Genomic DNA, 19,660 nt, shown 5'->3' with positions numbered 1-19,660 from the left:
TTTGAAGGCTCCATACGAGGCAGCGGTGGGATAGAGGGCGGCAAGAATGAAGGCACAGACCTATCTTTCATGGTCAGGCTGTATGGTGATCAGCCCTCTCCTCCTCACCTCCCCAGACCCTTCTGCTGTGAGCAAGGCAGCAGTCTCCTGTACCTGGTCATGTTATGTTTAGTGAAACATGACTTCAGGTAAATATATAAGATTTTATCAGACATGCATCCAGTATCAGCTTTTCCTCCAAAGTGGAACAGCCTGTAGGATTCTGGTTTGGTTTGATTTTCTCTTATTTTCCCCTGCTTTGAACTGATAATCAACGGTATATGATTACCGCTAAGAAAATAATGAGACTTCCTTCTTTTATTTTAAATTTAGGAGGTGTTTAGTCTTGGAGGGCAACATAGTAGGGGTATTGTCACCCAGGCTGGGTAAATGGTATTAAACAACATAGTGTGCATATGTTACTTGGGAACGTAGGAAGTTTTATGCATACTTTTTACTGTAGTAATAACACTAGCGACCTTTTCTGGTTGGTTTTTCTGTCTATGAATACATAATTATTTGCATACAATATTTAATATTAAGAATATGACACAGCTGCTTAACTGTAGGAAGACATAGCTGGTGTTGATGCTGCATGCTTATTCTGGTCATTGGTGCCTAAATATCACAGTACATTTAATATCTAATGTCATATACATACTGATGTGAGCAGAATGTACTGCTAGTAGCTCAGCAGAATGAGAACTTTGTACTGATGAAATGTCAGTCTTAATTTTTGATTAAGTTAGCTGTGGGCATTTTATGTCAAAACCAGAAATGACCAAATACTGCAAAATGCTATGCATGAAAATACTTTCATTTCTTTAATGTCTTGCAGATGTACAAGTGGGTTTTTTATATAGTCTTTCAGAGATGTTAGTGGCCATGCATACTGGGGGATTTCATCAGATTTAACACCTTTAAGCAGTGACTAAAAAATATAGTCATAAAATGAGACAGTAATTAAACTAGTTACACTGGAAAAGGAATTCTAAATATTTTGCTTAGCGAAGGAAAAAATGAAACTTGCCATGCAGGTTCTCTGTTCAAACTCTTTAGTGGGAGTGGCTTAAATACCTATTGAAATTGTGATTCTACTGATGAGTTAATAAACCATCTGTGGGTTGAAATATTTTTTCATGAAATGTTCTTTAGAACCTTTAAGGCTATTCACAGAGGGTTTATGGCTGAGAAGGGGGGAACCATGCTCAATAAAAATTGCTTGCTATGAATACTGTGTGCCTTAGCCACACCTGCTCATAGTAATTGAGGGGGGTGGGTCTTTTTTGGCAGAAAGAAAGGGTAGAGTTCCATGGTTTGGTTGAAGTGACCAGGGCAGCAGGGGGATGGAGGGAAGTCACCATGCTGCTTGACCTGGCTGTGGGTGTCGGGGATTGAAAGCCACAGAATGCATTTGAGTAGTGTCCATCTATCTGCAGGCAGAGTGCCTCAGCAGGGCCGGGCAGGACGGAGACTGCCGTGGTGGGTAACTGGTGAGCCTCAGCTTCCTGCAACGCTACCTCGGATCCAGGCTCTCAACTCCAGAGCTGTCACTTGGTTTGCCTGAAGCTGAGTTTTTATATTGTTTATAAACCAGACCAAACTTCTGTGAGGGTTATTTTCTTTGGGATTCCCTTTCATACATCTCCTTTTTTCATACCTCATATAAGAGGTTTTTCATTTTTGGTAGACTGCCTTCTCAGGACACTCTGAAACTGTATTATTGATTTACTACTAGGTGGACCCAGATGGCTAGAGTGAAAAGCCAGCAACATCACTTCCTTGAAGAATGTAAACTGTGTTTAAAAACTCACTGAAAGAGGAGTATTGTTGATATGTGTGGTATTTGCTACAGGAGTGGCAAAAAAAAACATTAATAATGGCTTTGTTCTTTTAGTTATCAATGGCAGTTTTTAAACCTTAGAAGTTTCAGGTTGCTGTATGTATAAAAGGAAATGATGTTATTTCAAATTATAATTGGGGAATATTTGATGGATCTGGTTATAGAATAACGAATTAGAATAATTAATAGAAAGTTAATTGGGTAACATCAGAAAAGTTTATCCTGGTATATTGAGATTGCATGCTTCAGTTGATACTTAGTGTACTTTTGGGATTTCTGGTTGCACCTCACCTCTGGTTCTGATAGTATATTGTATTATGAAGAATATTAATAATGCTGCAGAACAATTACTTGTTCATTTGCTAACTGATTAAAATTCATGCATAATTTATTGGAACTGGGAGAGACTTTATAAATAAGTCTCCTTGTCCTCAAGAGCTTAAAAACAAAATGCATATGCTAATATAAGAATACGCTTTATCTCTTAACATAAAAATTTAATATGCAATGGTATATTAGTCTCATTAATGTGAGGTTTTATTTGTGATAATCGTGCTCTTAATCAAAGTATATACTTCTAAACATAGCCTTATGTTTTAGAGGTTTATAACTTGGAGTTGGTAGTGCATCATGCTCGTCAATGTTTATGTTTTCTGCTGTAATATACACTGACCTTAGAATTCATTAGTTTGACATTTAATGTGTTAGTTCCAGAGCAAATAAACTGCCCTCATTAAGCCTGGCTGCATTTCTGAACTTTGATGCAGGTAGGGATCTAAATTAGTTCATATACACAGTTCTTGCCAAAGCAGGGTAAAACATGTTAATAATTAATTGAGATACTTTCTAGAGTTTTGCATATCCCAGAGCAGAAAGAGGAACATTTTAGAGTGTTCACCTTTTCACTCTGGGAGGAGAAAATCGGCTCTACTTGCAGCCACTACGCCACCTTCACAGATTCCCTGGTCCCCAAACTGAGTGGCCTAGGACACAGCTAATTTAGAAAAAAGTCTTCAAGAAATACTCTGGTATCAAAATGTGGGAAACTTGGTTGCTTACCGAACTGTTAAATACAGTTGGGAGCCAGCTCTGGTATCTGGAGGGGGAACTTTACTGCTGGATGTAGAGAACCAGGGAGTCGTTAGCCGAACTTCACCATGCAGGAAGGGTGGGATGTCAGAGGAGGCCTGGAGCCCTCTGCAAGCCCCTCCGTCACCACTCGCCCCGCAGGCTCTGTCAGGGACACCGGTAGGGTCACTCCTGGGAGGCAGAGTATGTGCAATGATTCTGTGTCTTAACTTCTTTTGTGCAGAGCGGTAGGGGAAGTGGTGATGAGAAGAGCCCCCCTCTTGGGAAATCATCTGGTCTGGGGTTGAGTATTTTTAATGTACTGGCCATGAGATCCCCTTTACTTGCTCAGAGTTGCTGCGTTGTTAGTTCTGCATCACTGCTGTGTGAAACCCCTGTGTGCGTTGAATTTAGCATTGTTGCCTAATTAACTGAAACAAATTAGTTGAAATATGAGCCATCTGGAATGAAAATGAGCCTTCCGTGTTTATCAGTGGATCCATTTTATTAGAAAAGTACATGTTGCTTGTGATTTGTTTTTCAAAATAAATCACACTGAGGCAGTGTGCTGCTTCTCTACTTAAACATTTCTCAGGGTAAGGGGGACCTCACCTCCCTGTTTGGTCCATAGTTACCTTTTCACTTAGCGGCTGTGTTGAAACATTTAGGCAGGCAGAAGGTGATGAGAACAGAGGAAGACAAAAGGCAATGTACATCCTATTGTTTGAGTTTCTAAATCTGTAGTAAGTTACTGAAGAATAAAATATTATGTCGTTGCTATACATCTTGGTCATTCTCCTGGCAGTTTTGCTCAGTTCCAAGTATTCTGAATGCCTGTAATGGGCATCTGTATCATTTACCCTAACTGCGTCTGGTGGGTTTCAAAAGAACTGCAGTGATACTCAAGAATATTTTGTGTAGGGCTACTGTATCAACTATTGTAACTGTTTCTTAAAGCAAAGTACATATGTGTCTTCTGTCAATAAAAGAAAATCAGTCACGTTTCTGAAAATCTCAAGTTATTGCCATAGTAAATTATATAAATGAGCAGGAACCCAGATTTTTTTCAGAAAGAATGTTAAGAAATAGCAATATGTATATCAACTAGGATTTTGTGGTCCCTAGCTGAGATTTTTACATGGAAAAAGTAGCATTGGGCAGATGCCAGTGGTGTACTACTTGCTTCCATCAGCTGAAATTCTCCTCAGCTTTTCTTCATTGATGTCACTTTAATTTTGCTTTTGAGTTTTGAAATCTTTGCTGATCAAAACGTGAAAACTTTCTGTGGAAGGAGCCGCCTTCTTAATGGGTTTTCCAGCTTTCATTTTATCACTGGATTTTATTTTTTTTTTGTCTCCCCTACAGAGCCACCTCGGCCTATAGCACCCCCGCAGCTGCTGGGTGTTGGGCCCACATACTTGCTCATTCAGCTGAATGCCAACTCAATCATTGGGGACGGACCCATTATTCTGAAAGAAGTGGAGTATCGAATGACATCTGGGACCTGGACTGAAACCCATGCTGTCAATGCACCGACTTACAAGCTCTGGCACTTGGACCCCGACACTGAATATGAGATTCGGGTCCTGCTCACCAGACCAGGTGAAGGTGGGACTGGGCAGCCAGGACCACCGCTCATCACCAGGACCAAATGTGCCGGTGAGTGCTGCTTTGGAAAAATGAACAAGCAAACAAAACTCTTTATTTAATGATTTAATTGTTCGGCGGGCTTGTTGGCTCTAATTAACTTTAAGCAGAATTTTAGGGTTTCCTTGGTACCCACAGGTTCCCCAGATTTCTGGGCCAGTGAGGGTTTGCTGTGTCCCTCGCTTTGCCTGGTCACTGTGTAGGTTGCTGTTTGCTAACCCTGAGAGGGTAATTTAGGAGCCAGGGTGTTAGAAAGCTAAGAAAATATTTTACTTCTCATGCAAAGAAGGAGACATCATCATTTCTGGAACGGACAATCCACCCATTTTTTCACCTGCATATTTTCCCTTATATTTTAAGTAACCTTGCACATAAAGGAACTTGCAAGGGAGAAGAAAAATCTGTTCAAGAAATAGCATTTTACAAGAAATGTAGTGTACTTCTGCATAATTTTTCTTTTTCCAAGCAGATATACCAGAATCTTCAACAACTAAAATACAACTATTAAAGTCTTTTAACTCCTAAAATACAATTTCAAATATTAATAGAGTGTTTTCTCCATTTTTTGAATACCACCACCAAAATCAAGTGCTGCTGAATCCTGCAGTCTGCTTCTGGTTTGTTAGAGTGCCCTGGCATGGCCAGCACCAAGAAGATTAAGCACTGCCAATTCATGTTATATGCTGTTCCTTCTAAAGCTACTTAAAGTTATTTAAATCTCAGCTTTCATAGGAAGAAAGATAATACCTATGTCTCATAGTTGCAGAGGAGAAAAATTATAGATTTGAACATCAGACTGAGAGGCAAAAAAGTGGAAATTAAACCGTGGGTTTTTTTTTGTTAATCTTGGGATTTTTGGGGCCTGACCGTATTTTAAAGTTCGCACTATATTAGATTTAGCAGAGTGCTGATAATGGTTGTTCAAAACTACATTAAAATAATAAGAAAGAAGAGCTGCAGTTGTAGATATGTCTCATGTATATGTGTACATATATAAAACAAATATAAATGTTGGGGTTTTTTTTTTCACAAATTAATGACAGACCTCAGTGGGACAGCTGTTCAAGTTCTCAAGTAAGCAAGGATGACCCCTCTCATTTTGTTTACTAAAGAAGAGTCTTAGGATCTGGATCAGAAGCAAGAACTTCAAGTGGACTAGGTCAATAGATATGAATCCCAAAAATCTAGTGGGTTTTGGAGTTGGGCATAGTACTGTTGGAAGCTGAGGCACACACCTGGAACAAGACTAAACTGAAGGCATTTTTTAAAAATTTAAAAACAAGTGATCTTGTTTATAATTCAGTTTCTTTCCTGTGAAGTAAAAAGATCTGTGTGTCCATCTCAGTTAAGATGGCAGTCGTTAGATCTAAGTAAGGTTAAAGCATTGATTTATTGTACTGAATTGGTTTAGGCATTGTTCTGAAAAAGCAGAAATTTTAAAACAGCTCTGTTTCAAAGAGACTGAGCTGAGACTAACAAATCCCAAATGTTCAGGTTCTTTTTTCCAGTGCTTGAAAAAATATAATTTCATTCACCCAGGTTGTGACAGACTCAAGCTTTTTAATGGGAAAGGAAAAGAAAGGAAGTCATGATTTATGTGATGTATTTTTAGAAGCCATTTAGGGGAAACAGCATCATTGTGGGTGTGACTTTATTTTTAATTTGTTTTTAACTTAACACCCACATATAAGGCACCAAAATCTAGTCTGTCTTGAGACAAATTTTCAACTCAGTTTAATCCACTAGGAAATGAACAAAAAAAATACTTGAAAAATCTGAATTTCCATGGCAATATTAATAATAATACAATTTCGAGCTGTTTACCTTGCAGTAAGACTGGTGGTTCTTATTCTGTGAAAGCGAAGATGAATAAATGTTACTATTAACAAGCTTCAATTAGAAAAAGGTGAGTCAGCAAGGCTTTGAGGAGACTGAAGGATTATGCCCAGCATCAGGGATGAGTCAGGGGCGGCACCAGGTTGCTGCCTCCTCACCTGTCTGGAAAATGAAGACAGACCTTCCTTTTCCGTGGTGTTTCCCCAAGACTTCTGTAAGACAACTGTAAGCCCAAGTCAATATATATATTTTTTTTTAAATATTTGCCTGTAAAAGGCAAGCTATAAACATAAAAATTAGTCTCTTCTGAAGAGAAGATTTATAAGAGAAGGTAAAGCTCTCTGGAATGGAATAGCTCACCCTGCAGTCTCTGCTGCTGGTATTGTACGAGTGACTGGCAGGTGATTTACTGTGCTATATTAGATGACATCTCTGCAGCAGTGTCTTCTTTCTGGAGATTCTTCAATTACTCCTAATTCTTGTTTCTGACAAGATCACTTATTTTTCAGACAGATACTCTCTTTTCTGTCGATGTTCTTTGTCAATTTTGTCTTTCCATAAGTTTTTTATGTATTAGTTTAAATTCTGAAACAAGTTATAATTGATTATCTGCTTAGCATCAATTGGAGTAGTGGGAAATAAGTGAATTTTCAGCATGAAGTTTGACTGCTCTCTATATGGATTAAAAAGCACCCATTAGCAAATGTTGATCTGATGAGTTTTTAATGTTTACATTCTAAATAGCAGCAATAGCAAACTCACTGACACATCAATAAGAATAGGTTAGCATTCTGCTTTCTGTTTATTTAAGACCTAAGTAAATATTAGCATTGTTTTCAAGTGAAGATTGAAAATTATTTTTGCCATAATTCATTCAGTATTTATAATTTCATGACATTTCTTAATAACATATTATTGATCATTTGGCCTGTGCTTTGCTGGGGACTTATCCTAGTTCTGAACGATTTGAGTGATGATTGTATTTATCTTGGTATCAGACATTCACTTCTATTATTAGGTATTTGGATCATTTTCTGTCTTCCTCATAGCAAAACCAGTGTCTGGTGATTCATTTAGTAAATGTTTCTGCTAATACTAAACAAGCTTGTTTCTAATGAAGAAATAATTCTTCCACTAGTTGAAAGTCCTCCAACAGCCTGTTTGTCTACCCAACATTTCCCAGGTAATCTGTCCTGAGCTGGAGCTGAGTGACAACATTTTGCTAGAAAACTTGCTCATTGTTTTATCAGTCTGGAATTAAAGGCAGTGCTGAGCAGTCAAATACATGAAACCAGTGAGTGTTTTTAAACAGCTGAAGTAAGACTAAAACATATGAAGCAAAACATTTTCTGACATTATCCTCCTTAATAGCCAGGTATATGCTTTGTATTTCCATTTCTAAACACAGAAGTCGGTGCCAAGCATGGCATTGTGTTCCTGGCTGCATGGGGTTAGGCACAAATAATCTCAAACTGCTGATGCTGAAGACTCCTTCCTCCCCATCAATCCTCATGGGGCACCTGGGCTTTATTTCAGTATGACTACACCTCTTGCCTGGTGTCATTGCTCAAATTATTCACTTCTCAAGCATTTTAAAACCAAAGTGAAAGGCAGAGGGTTTCACTTTAATCAGAAGTACTCTTTAAGGCTGTTTTCTGTAGCTTTGGGGTGTGTTGTCATGAGCGTATTCTCTGAGTTGTGATTGCCTTTCCTTTGGGGGAGTGTGGGGGGGGGGGGTGTAGAAAATGTGGTAATCTAAAATTGTCCACTTAGCCTGCTTTATCAACTGTTAAGTTAGAAGTTTTTCTCTGCTTCTGAGTAACAGCTCACAGCTCAGTTTTATGATTAACTGATATTTTAGTGGCAAAGGAGGTCAATAGTTCAGCCTGTCCAGAGCTTAATATATGTACACAGTGGAATTGCTTGTTCCTGCTTTACTGAACTTCAGTGCAAGGGTGTGATTTTCAGTAAAACATGAAGAATTGTAGAGCAGTTGGAGAAAGAGTCCTCTGTGTTTTTAGGTTTTTTCCAAATGGCTTGATTTGAATAAACTGTTACCATATTATTTGATTTTGATAATGAAATGAGTAAGGGGGAGGGGAAGCTTTACTAGAGCTGAGAAAGAAACTACTATTATTGTTATTATCATTATTTTGTTCAAAGTCATCCATCGAAGAGCCCTAGCTGTTGGTAACAGTCAGCCTCAAGGTACAATAGCAGAGATGCTGGTTCAGCAGTGCAGCGCTGGCATAGATCGCCTGCAGTTGAAGGCTTGGGGAGCTGGGCTGCATTTTGTCTGCCTTTTTGAAGCACAGAATGTTTACAGTTTGCACATGAATTAATTTTGAAAATAAAATACATAGGATACAGAATACTGCTGAATTCACCTCTAGCAAAAAAAAAGAAAAGAAAGCAAAATATGGGGAAACATTGGAAAACAAAACAAGCTTGATGTTTTTGTTCATTTCCTTGGGATTTTTAACAGAGAGACCCCATGATGTTGCCATTGAGAAAGTGACCTTGCATAGCCATCTGGAGAACTAAAATGTTGTTCTAGTTACACAAAAATTGTGATTGATTTTTAAAATAAGTGGAGCGAAAGGCACAGTGCAGTCTAGAATCTTCTGTGCCGATGTGGGATGTGTAGAGTGCTTCTTCAGTTAGTGGTGTTTACCTTTTACACTTTGCAGAGTGGAGATGGAGGGTTCAAGGTTGTGAGCGGAATTTATAGGCTTTGCTGTGTGCTGTACATGAGAATTTAGGATGTTGGTATGTGAGGCAATGGGCTTGTAAAATTGGGTACAGTCAACATCACAGGAGGATTCTGGAAAACATGGCACTGAACAGATAAGCTGTGCTCTTTATTTGTGTCTCTTGCAGTAGTGCATCTTAAATTATTATTTAAATCTTTGAAATCTAATGAAAGTACAGATAAATGTGTAATTTTCAATCATTTAAAATTTTTTGAAAGTAGACAGAAGATGTTCACAGCAAAGCAGCTATCTTAATGTTTTAAACAGAATCATTACCTTTTTTTCCCCTCAAAGTAGATATCATTAGAGACTTACAGTACAGTTTCAAGAGGAGCTTCAATACATTTTGGGCACTTAAATTACATGTATTTATTACTCATATTTTTGTTGTTTACAAGCTGAACACTCTTAGAATAAACTAAAGATTAACAACTGGAAACTAAACGAATGGGATACTTCAGAAATTATTTTACATTCGTCATTGCAGAAGGACTCACATTACACCAATATTTATAAGTTGCTGTTGTTTTTACAAATGTTTGGCACTCATGACTGTTTCTGGGCTTTTGGCCAGGTAGTAATTGGAAACATTTAAAATCTCGCTATCAGATACCAAATGCACCAGTCTCTTGTTCCATATAGGTTTACCAGTTGGCTATGATATAGGGAAAAAAATGGTATTTAAACAATGGAGAAAGTCTGGACTAAGGAACTTCATCATATTCCCTTTAGGAGTGAATACCAGAATTGTTACTGAGAGAGCATCCTGTAGAAGAGCTATCAGATTTAGACCATCATCTGGCACATGTGACCATACTCTGCTTATTGTGTTGCTTGCCACTGTTCAGATACCCATACCACATATAGAATCCTAATGATGCTTATATCCATAAGAAAGGACCGTAGTGCAGCTGACTTACCTAGCAGGAGACCAGGCAGACTGCCTAGCCAAGTTCTTGTCAGATTGTGTAAATTAAGCATGCTATCCTCTTTTTCAAAGAAGCACAATGCTGATGACTCAGTTGAATTGGCAGTAAACTGCAAGTTCAGACACTGACCTCCCCTAAATTAGTTTTCAACTTTTTTTGTTCACTATATTCAGCCTTGCTTAGTATAATTTTTTTGGTATTTGCAGCTGCAAACTCCCTCTGCACTAACTGGAAACTTTCTTCCTGTGACATTGTGAGTGCCATGTTATACAATGAGACATGGGTTTCCTGAATTCTCTTGTGCTTCATTTTTGGGATAAGCTTTGTTCATGGCTAGTTCTTTATTGTGTAGTGTTATATTTGGCAGTGAACCACATTGCTCTTCACTCATGGTTAGGGTAGCAGACCTAGGTACGTGGGTTCCTTTAACGTTCCCCAGCTTCTGTTGTGTGCAGTGACCTCTTCCTTTGCCTTCTTTCTGAGGTCTCTACCAGTGGGCAGGGCAAGAGAAGTTAGCCACAGCAAGACATGGTTGTGGTCATTGACACCTAACATGCTGGGCAGTCAGGGCTTCAGTGCAAAGTCCACCAAGTTGAGGGAAGCCCTTCAGTTCAAGTTAGTGGTTCTCTCTGGGAAAGGACGCTAAGTCAGGATACTGCTTCAGCTGTGTTAGGGAGGCTGGGGGAACAAAAAGAGCAGCTGTCAACCCCACCTCGAGCTTCCCTGTCTTGCAAGCAATTCCTGCATCTCCTGTCTCACCTCAGCTTGTTCGGCGGCGTTTCCCAGAGCCGAGCGTGCCACAGCACTGAGACCGTCATGATTTATCCAAAGTGCGTGTAACTAGTCAATAGATCACATTTCCAAGAGGAGTGCTGTCTGTGGCAAGAAAATGTATTGCAGTACATAAATCCACGGTGCCCATTCCAGCTGTAAAAGAATGGACGTGGGCAGTAATTCATATTGCAGCACTTGAAAATGCTATGGGTGCACCCAGGCCAGATAACTCAGAACCTGATTATAGCTTCGTCTCAGTTTGGGGACTGAAGTTCACAGATTCTTGGTCTGTGTTTGCTTCCAAAGAACATGACTGCAGGCTGAGATAATCTTACCCTTTCAGAAGACTGGAGCTTTTTTTTGAACTGTGACTTCTATTATAATTTCAATTGAAATAAATAGTTTTTTAGTATGATTCATTAGTGTGCTCGATACTTTAATTACTTTGCTTTCATAATTAAGGTGTCTCAGCTGTTTAGGAGTGCAATATTACTTTTGCAGTCTTTGAGAATTTTTAAGTACCTAAATAACAAACTTTCATAGGACTTGCTTTTATTGTATTTTCATTTATCACTGTTAAAAATTAAGCAGGGAAAATTTGAATAAGGTTTTGAAAGTTGCTCTGGTCATTGCAACACTTAAATGTGAGTTTTGGAAGCACACTTACTTTTCACTGTTATTTTGGCGCTGTTGGCAGAGTAGCATGGAGTAGGTAGAAGGGGCTGTGAATAGCAGGAGTGGCAATGTGGAAGGGTAGAAGAGGAAAGCAGTACCAGCAGAATGTGCTGATCGGGGGAGGAATGTTCATGAGATTTCCCAAATGCATTTCTTATTCTTTCTCTCTCCCCCATATGTCTTTCTCCTCCAAAGCCATTACAGAGAAATACCATATCATTCATACTAGAGTGAGATCTGGATAAAGTTCAAATTAACATTCTCCCAAAGTTAGGACAGGCTTCACCAAAGCCCTCGTTCTTACTGACATTGATTCTTTGGGCTTCATTCTGCTAGAGGAATCTTTGTTTTTCATTTATTTCTTGTTTGCTTTTCTTGTTTTTTCCAACTTTGTTTCATTTTGAAAGTGGGCAGCATAATTCTTTCCTCCTAATTTGAACCTAGACTGTGTGACACAAAACTGAGTGAATTTCACTTTCTTCATTTTATTTCTCAGTAAATCCTCCTGCTGGTGCTGAGAGGGAGAATGGGCCATGTGATGCTTTTGTATGGTATGATAATGAAAAAGCTTCCATTATAACAGTAAGTTGAGGAGCATATTAAGCAGCAGCTGATGTCAAATTACACCTCAGGTGGTCAGTAGGTCCAGAATCCTAAAATGGCTTGTCAGCATTCTTAATGTTACCTGGTTTTGTTTGCTGTTTTTAAAAAAAAAAACAAAACACAAAACTGGAGCAGTCCTGGAATGTTCCAGATGACTTGTAAACAAACAGTAAAAATACTGACATGAAGGATCAGGATCACCCAGTTAATTAAAAGCTTGTCATCTTGACTTTAATTCTAAACAGAATAATGAAACAGCCAATACAAGGGTTGATTAATGAAGAATTAAGAAAGTAATATAATTAGAGACAGTCAACAGGCTTATGGAATACTGATCTTGTCAGAATAACTTGATTTTTCAAAATTAGATTACAGATTTGGTTAATAAAGGCAATATTGTTCTTCTGTAATGCATTTAATTTGATATAAACATTTTGATTAAGAAACCAGAATAAAATCGACTCAAATGGAGAAGAACTGGCTTATATATCTAAAACCATTTTTATGGATTAACTGAATAAACATTTCTGTTTGGGTCCTATCAGGAACAGTTCCATGTAATTTATAAAGAAAATACAACTACAATAAAGCTGGCAAATTGCAAAAGATTATGAAAGTCATAGAAAAAAACCCACTTCCAAAAAGAATTGGGTTACTATTTTACATGGTTTGAGTGATGCTAATCTGTTTCGGGAAGGCCAGCTGCAGTATAATTTAAAAAAAAAAAAAAGTCCATATGTACAGAGTGGGAAAAGGCGGGCTCAGGCCGTAGGCATGGGCTGACACAATGTGTGGATCACTGACCATTAGGGCTGTCACTTGGGCACTGGAACCAAAAAAGCTCCTGTAGGCCTTGGCTGTGTAAACCAGAGCAAAATTTCTCACCTTTTTCTTAGTATTGGAGACTGTTTCAAAGCTTTTGAAGGTGCATATTTGAGACTGCTTACCAAATTAGTTTCCTTCTGACCCGAACCCTTTGTCTTCATCTCCCCAACCCTTCCTTAAATCAGTGTAGCATCCTGTTCTATGGATTTAAAGGTATGGTGTGGTAGAAGAGGTTGTTGTAAGAAGGATTAGGAAACCAAAATAAAAGAATTATGGCAGAAACTTAGAATCTGAAAACAAAATCTTGTTGTTAAGGTGTGATGTGATGAGAATTAATACTGGTTTTAGAGATGCAGACGTAATTTAGGCAATGATTTCTCATGTGGTTGAAATATATTTTCCTTGTTTCACATCTCCAGCCCCACTGCATAAACAGCCTACCATTTCATTTGTATACTCGTATTTTTCATTTCATATTACCTTTTAAAACTATTTTATGCATTTTGTTTTCCAGGTCATTAATTGCTGAATGCCATTTCATTACTCTTGGAAATGGCAGCATGTTCAATTATCATTCAGATAATTAAACATTTCAGATACTAACAGTTACCATAAGCACACATTTTGCAGTTTATTACCTTTATTTTAGAGGATTATGCTGAATCTGAGGGACTGCTAACACTATATTTGACAATGTCCTTTTTTTGTCTGTAAAATGAACTCTACCAATTGGGCTGAAATGTCAGAGCACAGGCACCCACTGGGAATATGATGTGCTGCATTCACAGTTTACAACTTGTAGCAGCTTAGATGATTACAAATAAGTAAACTAGTTCAGTTGCACCATATTTCCTTAAAGTAACGACCTTTGAAGACCGTGCTGAACTGCAATTCAAGAAACTTGCTTTCTGTTTGTGGCTGTTTTGTCACCTTTGACAAATGAGTTCACTTTGTGTTTCCATGCTATTTGGAAAGCAGGGTTGATATGCACGTTTTCCAGCAATTTCTCTCATTTTCATTTACCTCGTGATTTTTTTTACCTTTTTTTTCCAGAGCAAACACTTCACTTATTTTTATTGTGCTGTCTTCAACGAGATTTTGGTTTTATCTGTCTGAATGCTTTCTACAGATAAGTAGGTTGTAATTTGAATTCAGGGCAGTGGGCATATTTTAGAGAAGAAATTTTTATTAATTCAGTGACAAATTTTGTTACTGATGTCATTTTTGTGGTCCTGTGGACAGACACCCCCCACTTTGAAAATTAACTAGTACAACTGGTCTTCATTCAGCTCTTAGTATGACCAACATTTCTTTGTCCATGAAGAGTCTACTCTTGGTGTTCACTTGATATAGTAAGGGGTGGTGTGGGGAGTGTGGGAAGAATGCAGCAACCATACTGTATAGAAATCAGTAGAGATCAATTTATTCCTGAATTTAATTGTTTTTTGGCTTCCTTAGCACTTCTCTCCCATCCTCTGAATAGCTGTAATTAAGGGTCATGCTAGTTGAGCGTGTTCCCTTTTTGTGTGTGTGTGCCACTTCACCTCTTAAGACTTCTTAGGTAGCCATTACTAAATTTTCTTCTTCTGTTGCTCGAATTTTTTATTTTTCGGAATATAACAATACCCTTCTCCACCCCCCGCCACCCCCCAGATACTTCTTTCCTTCAGCTGTGAAACAATTTAAAAGTTAGAAGCAAAACCACTTCTAGACAGATGCTTCTGTCTAAACAATGTATGAGAGAACAAGTAATACGTTGTAAAAATTACTCACATTGGATAATGTGCTTGTGGAAGGTTTGCAGATCATTCAGTGATGAATATAGCATAAGAACATGTACAGAAAAGAAACAAGTAAAAAGTTTCATAGATATGACTTATCTTGCCTAGCAGTAATTGGAAAAGGTGGTGAATGCATGTTTGAAAGACAAATTAAGATGGTAGACGTTTTTCACTGTCACTTTATGGATCAGCATATTCAGAACATATACCCATAGTTTGTACAATGAGGAAAAAAAATATACAACAGTAATATTATATAGAAATCAATAAACATATATAACCATGATCTTTATGTCTTACTGTGAATTATTTAGTCCTGAATTTACTAGTTGCTGTGTGCTTTAAATAAAGTCAGTTCACAAACTTAGGTTTTTTCCCCTTGTGTTAATTTGATCTGGTTCCCACAGTGGAAACAAAAGTGCTACCGCTCTTCAATATTGCCTTCACAAATCAGCTTACTGTCTCTGTGTTTAAGAAAGGATTTGCAAGTTTAAGGTGGGAGTTCTGAGTCTGTACAAAGACTTCTGTGATGACTCTAGGTGATTTAAAGATCTTTTGGAAATAGATATGCTGTGGATTCCTAGGGGTGAGGCTTCAGCCAGGCCGCTGCGCCCCACAGGGAACAGGTTCTGTGGGAGCTCTGCTCTTTCAGCACTCTGAAAGTCTGCCTTGTGGACAGACTTCTATTAGAAGATGTCAGATGCTTTTGTTATACACGTTGTTCTCCTAAAACTAATCTCTTCGACACTTCACATGTTCTCTCAGTGGACACACATGTGCCCACGTGTGGTTTTTTCCAGCCTCAGAAGAGCAGCCTCCCTGCAATAATAGTTCCATGTAAGGCTGTCAGGTTTGATGGGCATGCTTCCTTTTGCCTGTCTAGACAGCAACTCAGGCCAGGAAACAAAGAAGCAGCAATTGTAACAAAGAGCAGCTACAAAAGACTTGTAGCCTTTGCAATATGGTTTTGCAACCTTGGATTGCAAAAATCTCGTTTTAAATACCTGTTACTCTCACCATCCTTCTTTCTGTGTTTCATCCTGTGCCTTACTCCAGCTGGTGTGGACTTGTAGTCGGATTAAGTATCACATAGCACTGACAGCTCATGAAGAAACTCTTGTCTCTGCTGCTGAAGGTGTGCTTATTGGAGCAAGGTTTGCTGCACAGAATAATTGCTGGTAAGAGAAAATGGGGTACTCAAAGCAGTGTAACTTCTGTAATAGAAGTTCCTCTCAGTGGATGTGATGGCATTTAAAAGAATGTGGAAGTCATTGTATATGCTTTCTTTTTTTAAAAAAAAAAAAAAAAAATTAATTAATCTTTCTGAATTTAGTCATGTCAGGACTAGCTTCCTTTATGAGGAACAAGAACATAAAGAGCACACAAGCCTGGGCTGTTCCAGTGTAAGATGCCTTGATGCTGGGGGGCTGAGTGTCCTTGCAGATGGGCAGCGTTGGGAAACAGAGCACTAACATAGTGGCCAGCCTGTAATGTTTTAATTTCTGCAAGTAAAGTGTAACTTTTCCTCTTTGGTAAAGTGAGAATCTAGCTATTTAGCAAGGGACAAAGCATAATGTCATCACTGGAGAGATGTATTGTCAACTTGGACAGGTGATATTTAAGGAGCCTGAAGAGAGAAATGACCTGGCAGTGTAACAAGACATATCACAAGTGACTGTCTCAGAAAGAATGAGAACAAGACAGACAATTTCCATTACTTCTCAGTGTTAAGGTGCTAGGATTATCCCCTAAACAACCACATGCTCCAAGCAATAATCATGCACTGTCTTCTTCTGTACTAATATGAAAGTGGAATTCAATCTCTTTGACACATATTGCTTCAGCTTCTGACTTGTCAAGTTGTTTCTCTGCTGGAGCTCAGCTAATATATAGTGAATGGTCTTTGTATACTGACTGAAATGGGGAAATAGTTATCCAGTTTCCTTTGAAGCTGGCTGCAGAGGTGCCTAGAATATGCTAGAAAATAGAGGCTTTGTTTCTGGTAGCCTTTAAGTTATTGTAGGTTAGGAAACCTGTGAAACCTTGAGCCCTTTGTCAAACTGGCTTCTCTTTTGGAGTCCATTCTCCACTCTGAACCAAGTAGCCTGTGGCTGTGTACTAATTCCCGTAATAGCTTGGAGAGACGCAATTGCTGTTTTCCTGCCGTCCTCCCATCAGCGTGTGTGTACGTGCTGGGTTTTATGGCAGAATTTCTTGCTCTTTTTTTTTTTTTTAAATTTTTTTCTTCTCAGTGGGAACATATTTTTACAATAGCGGAGAAAGAGGTTCTACATTCTGTATCAGTCAAGTACTGCCTTTCCATGACAGTATTCACTGTCATGATATTCTGCATATTGATGAAACACATTTTACAGTAAACTTCCTTTAATTCTGAATTAATAGATACTACTGTTTAACTGTTAGATTTCTGCATATGTAAGGAGAAATTAAGATATCAACTATAAAAATAAGGAAAATATATGTCCTCCAGTAGTAGTCAGTGCCATCCTGGAACTTGCTGCTTCTTTTTAACCTGTGGTGTGGTAGAACAACCCACTACCTCCATATTTGAAGGATTTGAAAGTTTAAAATACTTAATCTGCATCAGATACAAGAAAAATGTTTTAAATCAATTTTTTATGCATAACCAGAATAACTTTTCCAATAAACTAGTATCTATTTAGTATGCCTCTATTTCTGTTCTTTTCATGTTAAAGCAGGAGCATAAGCTTTTCTGAGCTGCAATTACAAGATCAATTTGTTTAAAGAGTTAGGATAACTGGATTTTTTTAGATTTACAGAGCAAATTGGGGACACTTTTTCCTGTAGTGTGACTGCATCAGTACAAGAAACTGATAGGATGGATTAACTACCCTAGCATGTGCTGAATCAAATGGTAGATTGTGAAACTAATATTATGACAAACATCAGTAGCTTAAAGGCGAGGCAAGCCTTTCAGGATGTTCTCTGATGAATGCCTAGTGGACTATGTACTTCCATGCACAAAATGTGTGTGAGGGCTTAGGCAGTAAGACACCAATGCTGCTGCACTTAAATTTTCCTACAGCTGTCAGTAATGTGTGTTCTCTGATACGACTTCTACGATCTAGTTTGATTATTTAAAAGCAGTATACAAAGAATGCAGGCAAAATATATACCCAGTTGTATTTATTGCTTTTTTTTCAACTGGTGCCACCTACATTAGTTGACCTTATATTTTTATTTATAGATTTTTGTGTGTTGCCTTAAGGAAAATAATGTGTTTAAACATAATATCATAATGCATATGCAAAAGGAAATTGAATTAAGCTTGTTACTGATATCACAAAGGTGACATTTTTTTAAACTTCTGAATACTTTCTTTTGCTCTCTTACTGTAATATGGCTTTTGTGCATATAATTTGCTATGAACAACAACAGACAATAAGATCCTTCAAATTCTTTCACTTGAAAGTTTCTACTGGCAGTTAGAGAAAAAGAAAATTAATAAAAAATTCATTTTGACATTTAAAAGAGAATTATTTGCCTTAAAATGCATAAAACACTTGAATTGTTTGAGTTTGCCCATTTTAGATCGTTACTCTGACTGACATTTATTAGCTAAGTTAAAGCACGTCTAGCAGGTTTCTGTGTAGCAAGTTTCAACTTTGTTTCATAAGCTAAATCACATTAGAAGAAGTAGCCTTCCAACTCTGAGAAGGCTACAGAAATTTTTTTGTCATCAGCATGTCTTTCCCCATCCTATTCACATCTTGAATGTAACACCAGACACAACCAAGTCTGTATCCCTGTGACTTATCTTTTGGACTTGCATATTCAGAGCCCACCTCGTTGATCCCTACATTTTTTTGTTGCTGTTTTTGTGGTCTTCTTGGAGCCATCTGTAAATCAATTTCTTTGTAGCAATCGGTAACCTCTGGATTGTATTGGTGGTGCTGCTGTGTGTGTGTGTGCTGAGAGTTAACAGACTGCATCCATCCTCTGTAGCTGCTGGCCCTCAGGCCTTTTGCTTTGTCTGAAGGATCCTTCTGCTCTCTTGACAGTTACACACTGACAGAGCAAATCTCAGAAGTGGTGAGGCCAGCATTTGTTTACCAAAACCCTTCCTCACCATTCTCTACTATGTCAGGGTCAACTGAAGTCCTTATACAAGAGGACAGCATTTCCTATTTAAAAATAAAAAGGGGGAGAGAGTGAGATAGGTCTTTAAATGCTTGCTGCTATCTTAAGTTTTCTTAGGAGTGAACTGATTGATAGACTTTACCATTGCATAACTACTGCAGCTCTCATCTGTCAGTTGCTTCTAGGTCATGTGGTTCAGCTCATGTTGTCTGGCAAGTTGCTGGACTCAATTTCTTCCATGAGGAAACAGTTCCTGGCTTCCTAGGTCCTTCAGAGGAAAATGTGTAGGGTACAGAATCATATGGACTGAAGGAACCAAAGGAGATGAAGGTGGTGAAACCCAGATTTAGCAGCTAAGATCTACTGTATCAGAAAGCTGGGGAAGGGATCAAGGCACTTCAGGACACGAGAGCCAACTTGTCCCTTGCAAATCCTTGCTGTTCCTGTGCCGTTGAAGTCCTGTCATGCATTCCTGTAACCAAGTGGCAGGAATAGACAAGGGGCAGCTCATCCTTGAAGGCTGGGGTCAGGAAACAGCATGTGGCAATGATGGGTAGTATGTTTTCTCATCTGCCTTTTGTATGGAAGTTGTCCAAGGCATAGAGGGAAGAAAAAACATGAATGGTTCCTGAAGGAGTCATGGTGAAATACATGTTTCAAAATCAGTCATTCTTGCTTAGCTGCTTTAAAAAAAAATAAGGCAGACTTAATTCTCTGCTGTGTTCAAGGGCAGGAAAAGATCTAACTTTGTTCGGACTTCAGTGA

At 38.3% G+C, this 19,660-nt stretch overlaps 1 protein-coding gene across 5 annotated transcripts in view; it reads left to right on the top strand.

The window, feature by feature from the left end:
- PTPRK (protein tyrosine phosphatase receptor type K) overlaps positions 1–19,660 on the top strand; it is a 413,815-nt gene that overhangs the window by 238,824 nt on the left and 155,331 nt on the right. For all 5 annotated transcript variants that reach the window (XM_074896287.1, XM_074896286.1, XM_074896285.1 and 2 more), the window contains exon 7: positions 4,316–4,609. In XM_074896287.1, the coding sequence (XP_074752388.1) occupies positions 4,316–4,609 (294 nt within the window). The remainder of the gene's footprint in view (positions 1–4,315; positions 4,610–19,660) is intronic.

Source organism: Athene noctua, chromosome 1 (assembly GCF_965140245.1).
Source record: "Athene noctua chromosome 1, bAthNoc1.hap1.1, whole genome shotgun sequence".
Classification (NCBI taxonomy): Eukaryota; Metazoa; Chordata; class Aves; order Strigiformes; family Strigidae; genus Athene; species Athene noctua.
Note: the sequence above shows the minus strand (reverse complement) of the source record. Positions and strands in the feature narration are given on the sequence as shown.